We start from the raw sequence: 17,207 nt of genomic DNA on the forward strand, positions 1-17,207 counted from the left end.
TAGACGCGCAAATGAGGTGAATTCGCATCTTCCGCACCGCGCTAAACGCCTCATTCGCGCCGCGAGACCTCCAGACGCGCGTAAACGCGCCTTTGCATTGACTTAACATTGAAATCATTCGCGCCAGACACTCTATTCTTGTTTGGTGTGAACACAGCATAAGTGTGTTTTGTTATTAGTTTAAGTATTCGCAATTGAATGTTCCAATGTGGAGTTTTGCACGTCGTGTGTGTGTGTGTGTGTGTGTGTGTGTGTGTGTGTGTGTGTGAGAGAGAGAGAGAGAGAGAGAGAGACACCATGGAGTCAGCTGTCTTAACAGTCCGTGGCTTGTGTACTGCAAACAAATACGAGCTTCATCACTGTGTCTGTCACACAACTCTGTTCCCCTTTTGGGCTTGAACTGATGCTAAAACTAAGGACATTATTAACTGTCATTACATTTATTTTGAAAGAAGAAGCTCGGGATTATGGAAATGGGTGTTACATTTCCGATGAGGATTTGCGGTGTTTGGCCTATCACAATGCACTGGTCATTTGGCCAATCAGAGCAGACTGCACTTGTCGGAAGGAGGGACTTTGTAGAAAATGATGCGTTTGAGAGAGGCGGAGCATAGAGGATCTACAATAATGTACCGCATTTGAAAAATAATGTGTTTTTTGAACATTAAAGCATGTCAACATATACTGTTACACCAAATACACAAAATAATGATCTGAATAATGAGGTGTTTTAGGAGGGTGTGCCATGGACGAATCTTAACTTTTAAAAAGAATATCTGTTTAGGTTTGAGACTTTAGTCTTTACAACTTTAGGGATCTTATCTATTCATGCACAGCTTGTAACATTCCAAAGAGAAAAGAAAACTTGAAATCACATCATATGACCCCTTTAACCTGTGTGGTATAACATTGAGACAGCACTTGAGTTAGTTTTGTCCATTTAATTGAAACTTTATTATGATTAAGCTAGCAGAGCTGTCATATGAAGTATTTTAAGCACTTGACTGTACAATGTTGAGGCTGCAGCCATGATTATGTTGCAGAAATCTAGATACACATTTGAGGCCAATGTACGTGTCAGAGCCAAACTTGAGGATGCAGAGAGAAGTGGGAGTGAGGGCGCTGTGTCCTGGTAATCAGGATTGATTTTGACTTCTTCCTTCCCCGTTGTATCCTGCATGAATAGCATATGCCTGAGAGAGTCCCAGCCCTCACTTTCAGGCCAGGGAAAGAGAAATAGGAGGGTCTGGCATGAAAGGCACTTTGAAGTGCGCTCCTCATCAGTGTTTGTCTTTTTTCTTTTCTCTGTTGAATACTGAGCAAACTGAAGTAACATAAGAATGCTTCACAGGCCTACTGGGTAGCTTGCTAATATCCCACACGACTAATGTTAAGGCCCCGATATACTTCAAACGAAGTCCGTTTTCGTTCTTCGTTTGGGGGCAAAAAAAAGTTTGAAAAGGCTGAGCGGCGGTATACTGTTTCCAAACTTTCCGACACCCCCACGCTGCTGGAGGCAGGTGAAGAAGAGTATAAACGTGTTGCGATGCTCGCGCCTATCCCCTAAACAAAACCGGAATGGAATGAAGAAATGTAGGCAATCTGGGTGTGAGACGGGTCCCAGTGCTCAGAATATTATTTAAAAAAAAAAGAATAATAATTAGTAGCAGTTCAGAGTCAAGTATCATGTTTGCAATCTCAAAAGAACCATAATCAGTCCTTTATGGGAAGTGTGAATGGCTCATAGTCTGAAAACTTTATTGGAGTCAGTTTGTTACTTTTTTTTTATTAGTGTTTATTTTATTAAACTGGATAAATTGTTACACATTTTTATATTTTATGTGGTGTTATGATTTACTTAGGTTTATTATTGTATGTTTGTTTGACATTTCATTTATTGTATACTCTTTAAATTAGCTTACTGAAAGAACAGCAGCAGCAGCAGTATGGTGTAACATTTATAAACGCCACGGACCAGCGGAAGCTCAAAGGTGTCTAGGAGACAAAACAAAGTCCCCCAGAAAGTAAGCTTTGGTCAGCTGTTTCGAACTACTGAAATTAACTCAAAACGAACTTTGTTTCGGCTTGATTTTGTTCGAAAAGACGTCAGTTCATTTCATTTCGTTTGAAGTAAATCGGGGCCTTTAGTCTAGTCACATTTTTGGCTGTCTAACAGAAAATGATGTTATGCATACGTTTTTCAGGTTCAGTAGAGGTTAGGCTTAATCAACACTGTTTGTGGCCTAATATTGATTACCATGAGTAATTTCTTCCATCGTTTTGTTATCATGGTGGGCTACTTGCAATGGAACTTGAAAATTTAAAAGCATAAATGTGAAGCTTATTGTAGAAGCACTTACATTTTTTTTTTTTTTAAACGTAAACTATCTTAAAAGCTGTAAAACTGTTTAAATCCATATTTGTAAGAGTAATCTTTAAGGGTTTTAAGGTTTATGTTGCTGGTTGTCATAGTAGCCTCAGTTAATTCACCTTTTTCCATTCTGTTAGTTCACATCTGTTGCCTTATGACTATATTATTGAAACAATAAATATTATTGGGTTTTATTTGACCAATCCATTTTCATTGTACATGCCTCATTGAAAATCAGATTTGCCTTTTTTGAAGAACAAGCTTAACTGGTGCTGACCATGGAGTATTACATTAACAGTATTTTATTATGACAAATATGCTTTCATATATGGTTAACAATTTTTATTTCTGATCACTAAAGTTCTATCATCAAATAGTGCTTAATTATCATAATACTTGACTGACTGATTAAGAAGCTACAATTTAAGAAGATGTGCCATTTTACAAAGATAAACTGATTGGAATCATAGGCCTATAAAAAAGGCCTTTGTGAGTAAAATCATTTACTAGCCAATGGTGAATATATTGCTAAGGTGTGCATTGAGGGTTGAGTTTACTCAAGGAATAAAAAGCACAGTTTCACCAATCTTAGTTCTTGTTTACATCAGACGCGGCTCTCCCTCCTGTTGATTGCAAGAGAAAACATGGCAGTGGTGCTTAGGCCATAGAAAGTGAGACAGGGCTGTGTTCTGACATTTGGAGGATCAAAAGATTAAGCCCTCTGTTGTACGCACTGCCATGTGAACATGTCCCAATTAAAAGCAAGGTTTTTGTTCTCATCCCTCTCTGAGCCTAATTAAAAGAGAAGTCAGTTGAGAGTCAGCGAAATGAAAGGACGGACAAAAAGACATTGAGGTTTCATTGTGATGGCCTTTTTTCATATTTGTATATGAGTGGCCATAATGGACACTGTCAGCGACGTCAAATAGTCTTTCTAGTGGCTTTTTTGTTGCTTGTGTATGCTATTCTCTTTCTCTCTCTGTGCCAGTGTTCAGTTAAATGTCATGTTTTATTTTTGTGGTGAGAAGACATTTGTTCTCAGAGTTTTGCAACTGGTCTCAATATATTGTGCAGCACTCAAATGCGAGGGTCTGTTCTGCTCATACATACTTTTTTTCTATATTATGTGTTTGGTTTAAGGTGTTTTATCTGTAGGTATGTGTCTTTACTGTGTTTTATACATGTGTGTTTTTCTACTTTTAGGTGCTGCTGCTGTAATGGAGCTCAGCAGGGGAGAGGTGCCACTTTATGTGAGTCTGACAGAATATTTAGATTTTTTTGATGTCCTGTCACTCTCGGTTTAACTTAAGAAATGTTATTCTTTCATTGTACCTTCAGGATCTGTCCTTTCAATTCTCTCAGGGTGCCAAAGGACAAAACTCATTTATTAAAGATTTTACCTGTGCATGAGAGAAAACTCCTTGAAATTGTTCTGGTTGTTCAAGCTTCTGCATTTTATGGACTGCGTCTCTCATAACCGTGTTTACATTCGGTTTATAAAATAACAGGAACGAAAGTTTGTGTTTTCAGTTAAAAAGAGACGGACAGAGTACACTGCTTCATTACTTGAGAAAAAGTACAGATACCCCTTGCTAAATTTTACTCAAGTACAAGTACTAAGGTCAGATGTCTACTTAAGTAAAAGTACTGAAGTACTTGTTTTTAAAAGTACTTGAGTCAAGTCAAGTCACCTTTATGTATATAGCGCTTTAAACAAAATACATTGCGTCAAAGCAACTGAACAACATTCATTAGGAAAACAGTGTGTCAATAATGCAAAATGATAGTTAAAGGCAGTTCATCATTGAGTATCAAGAGTACAAGAGTACATTTTCTAAATATTGCATTACTACTGCCACAGTGCTTACATTTATGTACAGAAACGTCCTACATGGAGTTATGAAAAATGTTAATGTTAAAACCTTGGAGAATGTAAAAGGAATTGTAAGTAAAATCAAGTCATTTTCATCTTTTTACCATGTTGCTTTAATTAACATTTCTCACTTGCCCACAAGGCAACAGTACAATGGCAACACTCTGACAAACTTCTGCTAGAGTTTTAATGGATTTTTTGCACCCACATTTGAACCTGACTTTGTTAAACACACCGCATACTCAAGAACATCAAAGAAAATGCTCAGCTTACATTAATGTGTAATATCAGAAAATTCAGCTAACAATTGTGTGTACATGTGAGTTTCTCTGTTTTTCATCAATCAAATCAATAAACCTAAATCAGCAAAGAAGGCAATATAGCAATGTTCTGAATGACCTCTGAACCTGACCGTGTTTTACACGCAGCATAGAAGAGAAAATAATAATGATTAAAGAAAATCAGCTAATCAGCTGTGTTTAGGTCAGTGTACAAAGAAGGAAAAATAAAATCCAGCTCATTTGAGTGACCGTATTAAGCCCCTTTCTCTCACATTGACATACAGGCAAAGGCAGGAGAAAATACTTTTTTTTGGCTGAATAACACCATTCTGACACACACAATCTCTGGGCCCTATCATACACCCGGCGCAGTGCAAGTGTGTTTGCTAGTTTCAGTCCAGCGCCGTTCACATTTTCCCGTCCAGCTATACCCGTCATTTAATTAGCAAGTGCATTTTCACCCATTTGTGCGCCCATGGGCATGCTGGTCTAAAAAATAGGTGTGTTCAGGCGCATTGCTATTTTAAGGAGCTGAAAATAGACTGCTATTTATTTGCTAAATATTTTTTTGTTATTTAAAGAGCGCGTTGGTAGAAAACGCGCCTCTGGGCGGGTCCACAGTGCGCATTGACTTTGCTTATTACACACAGGGATGTGCATATCGCAAACATGCCAAAAAAACAAAACAAAAGGATTACAGTGTAAAAGAATATTATTGTGTAGGCTACATAAATATAAAATTGTAATGATGGATGGTCATTGCGTGTATTAGAATTAGGCTACCTATGTGCAATTCAGCCTATTACTACTGGTACTTACGGTTATGGATAGAAATGTAGCGGATTAAAGAGTACAATATCTGCCTCTCAAATGTACTGAAGTAAAGTCATGAGTACTCCCCAAAAATGATTCTCGAGTAAAGTACAGATCCCTCAAAATTGTACTTAAGTACTGTACTCAAGTAAATGTACTCCGTTACTGTCCGGCTCTGTTTATTTACAAAACAACACTGTCATTCATCGTATGGATAAAAAAAGGGCGAAACAAAAGATACTAAAACGGTATTCAAAATCTAATTCATGTAAGAGGATGTCTTACCCCTTGCATAAATGATTTTTTTTGGGTGGACTATCTCTTTAAATAACAAACTTTTACCTGTTTCAGATTTCTGGTTTTTCTTTAACCTTTCATAGCTATTTATTTTTTCTAGTCACTGCGACAGAATCCAAAAGAAAACACTTTCTCTAAACCCTAAGATTTGTGATGAAATGGCTTTTAAAATGTATTCCCTTCATTAACTTCCTTAGATTATTAATTAGAAAACGTTGCACTACTGTAACAGTCTTTTTCCACCTTGAGTAATTATTTACAGCTTCCTTAGTCTGAATTTCCAATGATGTTACTTAAATGACATTTGTCAAACTATTTTCTGAAAAGCCAGTCTATACAGTTTAATCCATATGTGCAATTGTGCATGATCAAGGACTCAAACAAATCATTATCATGACGGATGAAAAATGCACCATAATCCAGTTTTTTATTGTCTCTTTTTTTTTTTTTTTTTTTTTTTTAAGTACTTTACTGAATCATTTACCCGTTACATTTTTACAAACTGACAGGAGCAATTCTGCTTAAGAAACCTGGGTCACTCCTTGCAAGGTTCAAACCTTCAACCTTTTTATTACTAGCCCAAATCTTTAAACCTTAGGTTACAGGAATAGATGTTTGAGAGGTGTTGATCCCTGGACAGGATGCCATTGTGAATCTGAAGCTCTCTCATCGGTGGGCTGAACGAGAGAGTTGCACAATCCTTCTCTGTGACCTCATTATAAAAGAGGGGCACTATGTGCTAGCTTAGTTAAGCTTTTTAAGGTGTGCGTGACTGTGACTGGGATAATGTGTTTTTGTAAGGGGATATGTTGAGAGTTTGTGGCAAACTTGCATGGTGTCAACCCTCAACTCCCTGTACGGCACTGCAGACAAACAGTCTCATTCACTCGGAGCTAAAAGCAAATAGAGAGTGTGTGTGTGTGTGTTAAATGCTTTCAGGTGTTCCTGGCCCCATATGTGGCACCTAGTGTGTTTGAGGAAGTGTTTTTTTTTTTTTCACTTTTCAAAGATGTGCTTCTAGATCAGTAGGTCAGTCCAAATAAAAGGTTTATATTGATCAAAATTCAAAAACGCTGTAAAAAAATAAAAAAATTAAATAAATAAATGTTATAGTGTATTTTTTTTCCTGTGCAAGTAAAGCTGAATTTATGCAAGAACTTTGTTCTATTAAAAAAAAAAAAATTGTGGAAACCGCTATAGTCAAAGTCTGTCATTCTAAAACCTGGAAGACAATTTCATGGGTTCATGGCACAAGCAATTTGGATGTGAGTTTACACTTGAAGAATCAGACAAACATTGTAGTCCTTATGGTTCAGCTGCTGAAGTTGCGTTGCTGTTGCCATGACATTTTAAATGAAACGAATGAGTGTGGACATTATTAACTGCAGTCATCATGACTATATGTGCTCCTTCAGTACATCTGAGAGTGGGTTCAGTTTGTGTGTGTGTGTGTGTGTGTGTTAGCATGGCCTTAGCATGTGTGCTAAGCATAGCATGTGTGTGCCAGGGTGTGTCTGGATATTGTTGGCCAGACCCGAGTCTCACCTGGTGTGCAATGTCATGAGGAATGTTTAATGAGTCACAGTCAAGGAGAGCAAGTTTCAAACAACTGGTAAAGCCTTTAAAGTCACTTAGAAAACTACCCAGAATATTAGAGCCTTAGTAACTTTTCATTGAGACTTTCTTTGAGTTTAAATTACGTTACTAGAACTGTGATGTCCACGATAGAGTTAGTTCACTCAAAAATGTATATTCTGTCTTCATTTACTCACCCTCATGTCATTCCAAACCCATAAAACCTTAATCCATTTTTAAAACACAAAGCTATTATTAATAGCCATTAAGCTATTTTTAATACCCGTGACATCTATCTCTTCATTGAAAGTTCATTCACCCAAAAATGTCAAAAAAATAAAGATATTGTTAAAGAAATCTAAATTTATAGGGCAGTTTAATCCAAGTCTTATCAAGAGATCTGGTTGCTTTTTATGATGAACAAGATTTAATTTAGGCTTTTATACACATAAACCTTTATCTGCACATATGCATAGAGCACAACAAATATGATAAATAGGATAATGTTGTTATGAAAACAAACCACAAATGTTTTTTCCTACCATATTAGAATTCTATTAACTTATAGAGACTGTAAATTACATTAATGTAAATTACTAGATCTGTAATGTGAAACTGAATACTCTTTAGTTTATCCAGACTGTTAGAACATGTCTTCTTGACTAGTTATGAATGACAAGAAATACTCAAGCTGTGCACAGCAGAGATATGGTGACATGTTTTGTTTCTCAAACATAAGTACAGAGATGGTAAAGTCTGGCTCTGTGTATGGTTTCTTCCTGAAGTGTGTTGTTTGACTGGAACAAACAGCATTGAGGAAAAGGCCTCTGTGTTTGTCTGTCAAGTATTTTTCATCAATCACACTAAATCAGCTCTTTCCAGGGAACCACAGAGTGCTGAGAGTGATAAAATAGTGAGTTTAGTTTTGGGGTTTTCAAACTTTTTGATGTCAAGGACCCCCAAATATAATGATCAGCAATGGACCCCCTTCCTGAAATATACACGGCTGTAAATTAGTACTTTTATTCACCAATAACTTATTACATTTTGTGCACTATGATGGGGCAAATTAAGAAACTAATCAGCATATTATTAAAAAAAATTTCTTTCTCAGAAGCATCATGTGACACTGGGGTAATAATGCTGAAAATTCAAGCTTTACCATCACAGGAATAAATCATGTTTTTTATATATATATATTTTAATAGAAATTAGGTATTTTAATTATGTTTCACAATATAACTGTTTTAACTGTACTTTTTAATGAAATAAATGTGATTTGGGGTGATAAGAGACTTCTTTCAAAAACATGAAGAAAATCTTATGGACCCCATGACTGGTAAAGTGTAAAGAAAATGTCATATATATGTCTGGAAAATACTTGGTAAGCTAGCAGTTAATTGTGTTAACATTCAGCTTTCTGGATTCTGAGTGTTGTGATGTGGGTCATGACTGTGGGTCAGTGGCTTCTGGCACAACTCCCTCAGGAATCATTAAGCATACAGAAGTAAGTTCTTGGACGTCTTAGCAAAGCTGGAATCTCATGTCGGAGTCATGTTGAGTCTATAGGGGACTATTTGGACAATTTTCTCATGTGGCACTAAGAGCTTAGAAAGATTCCCGAGTGCTGTGTTCTTCCTCTTCCTGTGTACTGCTTTGGATATCAGTTGGGATCGCATGGAAGGCATTTCCTCGGTGAACACATGATACTCTGTTCTGGTTAAATACTTACCTACTCACCGCAGCTGTGAAATTTAGCCACTGACTTAAACATCATGCAGATGGATTGAGCAGATCATCTCGGGTTAAAGGAAAATGATTTTGTGCAGATGTTTACCTAAAAAAAACCTGACTATTTTTGTATGAACCATATATAATCAGACATAAGATATATATATATATATAATCCATTTATATTCCTTATTAGCAGGTGCTGAGATGTTAATTGGGATATCATCATTATCCAGCTGTTGCTAGCTGATCAAATGACTCTTTATTGATCAGCTCTTTGCACTAGTCCCAAGCTTTACCTTTTAATTTGACTAAATATTTTTTATGTGATGTCCAGTAAGACTAGAGTGATACGCTTTGTCTTGGAAGCTTGTTGATTCAAAAAATGTATCTTTATTTATTCTGTTTATCACTTTAAAACATATCAAACATTTTTTCCAGCATTCTTTGGTTTTACCTTATCAGATTATGTAATTTCCTTTTATTAAATTGGTGAAAATGTTTACCCTCTATTATAAATACTATTTTTACCCTCATTTGGAGCCATTAGTCATATCTCACTCCCACAGAGATATTCTAAGACATTATATTCTTTGACATTCCTTCCCTTTTTGTTGAGACGGGAACACCATGATCAAAGAAAATCCAACAGGTGATTCTCACTAATAAAGAAGACATTTCTAGAAATACTGTTTCGGCTCACTAAGAAGATTATGCCTTGCACAGACTTCATATTTCACAGCTAGTCAGTAAATCTTGAGCTGTTTGGCTGCTCAACTAGAGCATCTATACATATTGGATGGTTGATGTCAATTAAATCTGTATTTCTTATAATGGTTTAATATTAATAAAAATGAAAAGTTTCAAGAGAAAAAACAAACAAACTGCAGTAGCAAATAGTAGAGTGGGACTGTGGGAGAGGAACTATTTCCTTATTTGCAATTTTTAACACACAGAAATGCTAGAATACACAAAAATTATTAATGCATGTTTATTCATGTAAATGTATATTAAAATTTAAGACGTTGATCATGTTCTGCAAATCCTTTTAATAAATTAACAAAACATTTTATAATTTGCCATTTTATACTTAAATGCTTAATTTATGACTGTAGAATATAATGTTTAATGGTAAGTTTATTATGGTGTATAATAATGGTATCCTTGAGTCATGTAATTGACCCAACCTCCAGTAAATAAGTGACAATACGTTTATTGTTTTAAAATTCTGGCACATTGTTCTAAATCTAACTCTGGTTAGAAATGGGAATAATTAAACAAAATTGCTCAGACTTTTATCACTTGGTATTTTATCACAACATTGGTCATAGATGTTGAAGCTCCAGATTGCCCAATTCAAATATGGTCTCAATCTGCTGCGCCAGACTAGATAGTAGCATTAACAAAAATTTGCTTTATTTTGTTTTAAAATGTTAATGTTGTGTATCATATTAGATGATGTAAACTGTGAGATGCACAGATGTCTGAAAAGATGGTAGAAATATATAATCACTACTGAATAGCAATTCTAACCTAAACATGCAATTGGACTTGAATCCTGTTTGAACATGAGAACCCATACACACCCTTCTCAGGTGGCAGTAGTTATGTCACTGGTAAGGGAACACACATGCCGTCCATAGGGACCAGGGTATCAGTGAGCTGTTTTTCCTTCCAGGAACTAGTGTGTAAACAGGTGCCAGAGACTCTCATTGATCCGTGGAGTAACTGCAGTAAATTAGCTTCTGCTGCTTTCTTCATTTATAAGCCAGCATGACAATAAGACTATAGGACAAAATATACACTTGCTAACTGCTCTGCTACAATTGTTGCATACAGTTTTTTAAATAAAACATGAGGTTCATTAAATATTGTTGATGTGACTATAGCATTGTTTCCTACACAAGTATTTTTGGCTTGTTTTCCAAAAAACATCCTTAACACACACACACACACACACACACACACACACACACACACACACACAATCATGTATTTAGAGTCTTTTTAATTAATAGATTGTTTCATTTGTGAAGCAGCTGTTTTTCCACTGATGCCAGACTTATTCATTACTTATGAACAGTTTTTTGGTTTTGTAAAAAAAGAAAAGTTTAGTTTACTGGATATTCAAGAAATGGGAAGTATCACATGATGTTTAAAATAGAAACCATTTTTAAACATGACTCATATTGTGATGTAAGATTTTAACCTCGAAACCCATACACTTTGCAAGTAGAACTAAAACTGGTTCTGTTAGATTAAGTATATGAGAGTTTTACTGCTATTTACTGCTAAACGGCAGTAAGATTGTGTGGGAAGAGAGAAGAACACAGTGAATCCGCAAAACAGCATGAGGAAAGAAAAGAAGAGGAGCAGAGAGAATCCCATGCTCATCATTCATTCACCCTATGTGAAGTATACAGAGCCTGAATAAATAGGAGAGAGCTCACCTTTCCCTCATTCCCACACCAAACCTGCTCTGTATGCCTTATTTCTCCCTCCATCACTATTTCTGCAGGGCCTCTTAAATGACAGGAAGTGAGACAGACCTCTGGTGAAGGAAGGCAAACAATCAAACGGGGGCTTTATGTTGAATGCAGGGAGAAAGAGAAAAGTGACTTGTCACATGTCTCCGGTGAGACTGAATTTACTGTTCACCTCCCTTTTATACGGGGTGTTTCTTTGATCCAGGGTCTGTTTAATGAAATCAGAGTGTGGAATTATGGGTAAATGTTCATGTGCTGTGTGTGTTGGTAAGTGTATGTGAATCCCTCCATTGATGAATGATTGTGCTCATGGATTTGTTATTTTTTGTGTGCATGTGTTGATATACATAGTGGCTCTGTGTTCTTTTAGGATAGCTTTCCATGCTTCTGGTTGTGTTTTGTTTGAGATTTTGTGGCTCTTCATTTTTCATGTATTTAGCAAACTTGTTTTTTATTTATTGCAGTGCTCATACCGTTCTGTTGCATGGTACAGTATTGCATGTAAATGTATAGATGCTAATACTTCATTGTACAGGTCATATAATAGCATTAACATGTATTATATCATGTATATTCAAAGTCATATACAGTATTTTTTTACTTATTTACATGTATGTGAACCATTGATCTGTTATACACGAGGCCTATAATTTTTATAATAATAAACTCACTCATGGTTGATATACAGTGAAACAATAGAGCTGAGCATAATGAGTGATAACTGATAAGGAGTAATTTTGATAATGAGTCCAGCCTCTGATTATTCACCCTAATTACTTTGTTTTAACAATCTAATAATCAGCAGTTAAGACTCATTATATAAAATAAACAAACAACATTTTATTTAGAGCCTCATGAATGGCTAAATTTCCCATATTTGAACTTCAGTTGTACTTTAACTAAAAACCAAGACCAGTTTGTTCCACCAGGCAGACTTAGTTTACACTTTCTGTAGAATCTTAATTCGGAGTAAAGCAATTGCTTCTTAATCAGGTTCAACACCAGCACAATCAGTTCATTTTCTTTGTGGTCTCACACACACACTCGTGCTCATTTACTTACCTGTCTAAATGAGGGCATTGCATAGACTTTTGTTTTTACATATTTATTACTAGCTGTAAAAAAATACTTTTGAACGGGGCTGATTTAATGTGTGTGTATGGTTTTTTTTTTTTATTCATTTTATTTACATCATGATTTATCTATGTCCTTTGCTGTGGTATAACGAAATATAATTTCCTATGCAAACAAGTCTATACAGGAGGAGCCCAATGTTCAGTGAACAAATCAAAATGGCTGTTGAATCAAAGATGTTGAAGCTCCAGATTGCCCAATTCAAGTATGGTCTCAATCTGCAGTGCACTTCACTGCTGCACCAGACTAGATAGTAGCATTAACAAGCTAATATTAAAGGGGATATCTGATGCCCATTTTCCACAAGTTGGTATGATTCTTTAGGGTCTTTATGAAATGTCTGTAACACACTTTTTTTTTAATTCCTTGGTGGTCGTGTAAAACGACACCATTTTGACCAAATACAGCTCTGTTCACAGCGACCTGCTTCGGTGCATGTCTTTGTAAATGATGAGCTATTACTCATCCCACTCCTATCTTCCTTGGGACGTGTCAACACAAGACACATGAATATATCCATGGCTCGGATGTTGTCTTATTCAAATAGCTAGCTATCTACGTAGAAACTCGCTGGATGACACGGTTTCAGATTCAGACAGCCCATTACAAGCTGGCTGTGTGTTTTCTTTCCAACTGTTTTGAGCTGGCAGACTCCAGAAACCCAACTAAATTAGGGCCCTATAATAAGGAATTGATTCGTGAATAACGCTGAATGTCACAGAATTTGTCACATTTTGAATGAATTAATCAAATAGGTCTGGTCATTACACTTACGTCAAACTGCTATATGGACTAGTGTCTGTAAATATTAAGCTGCAAAAAGACTATTTAACTATGAATCCTGCATGTTCTATGTGTCTTATCTCTGTGTGAATGGCACAGACGCACGTGTCGCTTGCTAACTTTACACACATACTGAAGTGCGTAACGCTCGCGGTGATTTCAGCTCTGCCGTCTCACTAAATGAGGACATAAATACATGAACAACATCTCCAGAACTGTTCTGAGAGTCACTTCACAAACATTTTACCATTTAATGTGAATAAAACTGATGTCATATCATATACACACAGAACTGTAAAGATATTCACGGCAACCCGTCAAAATTAAAGTCTGGATTCATTTGAAGAAATATATTACTATTGTTCAGTGGATTGTTCATTTTCAATTTGACTAAAATAAAATTTTAGTGAACTGCATTTATTTGCCTGAATAATAAGCTCCATTTCCAAAGAATTGTCTTGGCTTTAAAAATACATTTTTTGATAACTCCATCATGACATGCCGTGTGGATCACAAATCATAATGTGCATGTAACTGTCTTTCTCTCAGGGTCAGGTGGAGGTCTTTGTGAAGCTGCAGATGTCACCGTGTGTTCAGGAAGAAGCTGACTACTATGTGCTCCTTGTAGGCTCATCCCTTCACCATGTCACTACAGCTCACAGGACCGAGGATCAAGGTTCAGTTAGATTCACTGTTCCCGGTAAGATACTGAATAAATCACACAGTCTAATAGTTGTATATAGGTTGATTTTCTTTGATTGTGTAATGGCCAGCTCACACCTAGAACTATAACAATAACTATATTGGCATTCACGTCAATGGATGTTAACATTGTTTATTTGAAATGTACTGTAGTTTTTTTCATCTGCCGCTTCAAATGCTTGAGCACTCTTGTCAGGTGGATTCTGATTGGCTGTCAATGCTTTTATCATCCATCATCTTGGAAAATGGTCATCATCTGTAACGGTTCTAAAGATATTTCTATGGTTGTGGTGTAGTCGTACCTATTTTCATATAGAGTTAGAATGAGTATTAAAGCTTTGAAGTTCTAGTTATCTTTTTGGTTACCGTCGTTGGTGTGAACTGGACAGTAAGGGGATCTCCTGTTCACAAATAAAACCAGTACAGCGCTGGTTAGTGATAGTGCTGGTTTGCATATGGTGAGGAGTGAAGAATATGTGTTTCTATGGAAACGTATCGTTAGAAGGCAACAAATACCTGAAAGAAATTGTTCAGTCTTGAAACATAATGAAATAGAGTTGTGAGCTTTAAGTAAAGTAAAAGTAAAAATGGGCCAGTGCCTGATTTCTTCCTATAATATAAAGTTCCAGTGTTCATAACGTCCTGTTTTTGTGTTTTGCCATATCAAGACAGTAACACAAGACAATATGATGATGCACAAATATTACCCTAGTTTTTAATGTTTAGGGCATATTGAAGGACTTGTCCTTTTTTCAGCAGCTTTTAGTTTAAGAAGCTGTAAAACAAAAAGCTAAACAAAATCACAAATGACCAAATATAAAAAAGTTAGACAGTAAGATCAAAATGATGTAGTCCATCATGACCATATAGAATATGTATAATTTAACATATTTGATGAGCTACCTCGGTGAACTTTTCTCTCCCTTTCTCCGTCAAGGCCACGATGTTCCAGAGAAAGTATCTGTCGAGATCTACTGCTGTTTGAGGGGCAGCAGAAGTCCCATCAGCCCCTTCTGCAATTTAGGACAGCTCTCTCTGGAGTATATCCGGGATGAGGCACAAGAGGTGGCAGAGCAGCTGATGAACTTGACATCCATCAGCTATCAGGATATCCTACGGAAGTTCTGCCCAGAGAAAAAGCTTTCATCTGAGACTAACCATTTAGACCAGACTGGCCAGCATGGGACAGATGGGATTTGTGATCCAAAGGAATTATTTAGTTTGGACTGCCTAGCAGATCGAGGGCTCAGTGTTTGTGAACAGGGGAATTTCAGCCAGGGAGAAGCCTCAGGAACATCAGAGTTTAATCCAGAGTACAGATACACAGTGGGACAACACAGTGCAGTTGATGAACAAATCACACAGGCCCTGGCTAACATGCACTTTCTGGGATGGGACAGCCAAGCTGGACAGGAAAAGCAAGGTCAGTCATTTTCATTCTGCCATTCTTATCACTTCAAGTACTGCTAATCCTCATTTTATTCATGTATGCTACACCACATACTGATTGTTTTGTACAAATAGATTTGCAAAGTCTTCAGAAAAATTTGTTCTCAGAAAAAAAGTGCCCTTCAAAGCACCATAACCCAGACTGCCATTATATTCATGTGATTTATGTTTTGGAAACACAGATCACCTTTCTGAAACATTTAGAGCCTCTTGTGATCTTTTCAGAGGTGCCATTGCCATTTAAGATACTGCTTGAATGAACTGTATGAATTAGATTTTAATTGCATTATCCATATGGGTGTTTAACTAACTTTTGTAGGACAGATGTATGGAGCTCTGCACTATGTTTGTTATGGTTCGTTAATGGAAAACGGGATTAAATTCAACAGCACTTTAGTTACAACTTAGTAACTTTAAGTAATAGTGTTTTGTGTTCACTTAGAAGCTAGACTCATCAAGGTGAATGGTTTTGAGTTCCTGGGCCAATGAATCTGTGCATATATAATATAATATAATATAATATAATATAATATAATATAATAAATATAATATAATATAATATAATATAATATAATATAATATAATATAATATAATATAATATAATATAATATAATATAATATAATATAATATAATCTGGAAGAAAAAGTAATTAGAATGAGTCACATCATTGAAATTTATCATAGACAGGTTTTAACCAAGGAAAACTACATTTTTAGGAATGTGTATAATCCATTACAGAAAGAATTTCAGGATGTCTTTTTAGGGTACCTGGGGGAAGAACAAAATGTTTTTTTTTCAGTGACAACTGGTTTGAGGAATTCTTAACTTAATTTCACTTGTTTGGTGCATTAGGGATTTCCAGGAGCATGCTTCTCATGTGACAGACAGCCAATATTAACAAACGGTGATATAGAATAAAATAGTGAACAATAATTTGAGTTTTGTTGGCCAGAGCACAGTTTCAGCAAAGCCGTTTAACTCCTCGAATATTGTTGATAGAATATTTTATTTCATATACATGATCTTTCTGTGTGTGTGTGTGTATGTATGTATGTGTGTATGTGTGTGTATATATATATATATATATATATATACTGTTAATATATGTATGTGAATCTTTGGCAAGGCAGCGATTCGATTCGATTACGATTCATAGGTTTTCGATTCGATTCAAGAACGATTTTTGCAAATTTAGAACGATTCGATTCACAATTAAATTCGATTCGATTATAACGATTCGATTCTGCATTCTTTAAGTGCATTCACGGGATTATTTAAATGCTTCCACTAAATTCTTTAAATGCTTAGTCAGGGGGCAAATTACAGTAGCATTTATGGTTAGAGAACCATAGGTTAGAAAAAAAACAAAAAAAAACTTTTGTCCATTGTTAAATGCTAGTTTAATGATGCGACATGGCATACGTAAAAATGTATGTAAGCCAAGAGTATTATGTATAAGCTAACATTTTGTCACACCAGGGGCGAAGCCATAATTTCAGAAGTGACCGAAATGTCAAATACAATCATTTTATGTATGTAGCCTATATAATAATAATAATAATAATAATAATAATAATTATTATTATTATTATTTTTTTTTTTTTTTTACAAGAAATTATCTTTTTTAATTACTTTTAATTAGCTGTAATACATCAAATACACTGCTGGACAATTAACAAATAATTTGTAATCGATATTTTTTTCCTAATG

At 35.7% G+C, this 17,207-nt stretch overlaps 1 protein-coding gene across 1 annotated transcript in view; it reads left to right on the plus strand.

Annotated features, from left to right (window-relative positions):
* Window positions 1-3,553: 3,553 nt before the first annotated feature.
* LOC132139611 (rho guanine nucleotide exchange factor 28-like) overlaps window positions 3,554-17,207 on the plus strand; it is a 66,941-nt gene continuing 53,287 nt past the window's right edge. The window contains exons 1-3 of the mRNA XM_059548094.1: window positions 3,554-3,621; window positions 13,894-14,044; window positions 14,984-15,469. Of these exons, the coding sequence (XP_059404077.1) occupies window positions 3,589-3,621; window positions 13,894-14,044; window positions 14,984-15,469 (670 nt within the window). The 5' untranslated portion in view covers window positions 3,554-3,588. The remainder of the gene's footprint in view (window positions 3,622-13,893; window positions 14,045-14,983; window positions 15,470-17,207) is intronic.

Source organism: Carassius carassius, chromosome 4, assembly GCF_963082965.1.
Source record: "Carassius carassius chromosome 4, fCarCar2.1, whole genome shotgun sequence".
NCBI lineage: Eukaryota > Metazoa > Chordata > Actinopteri > Cypriniformes > Cyprinidae > Carassius > Carassius carassius.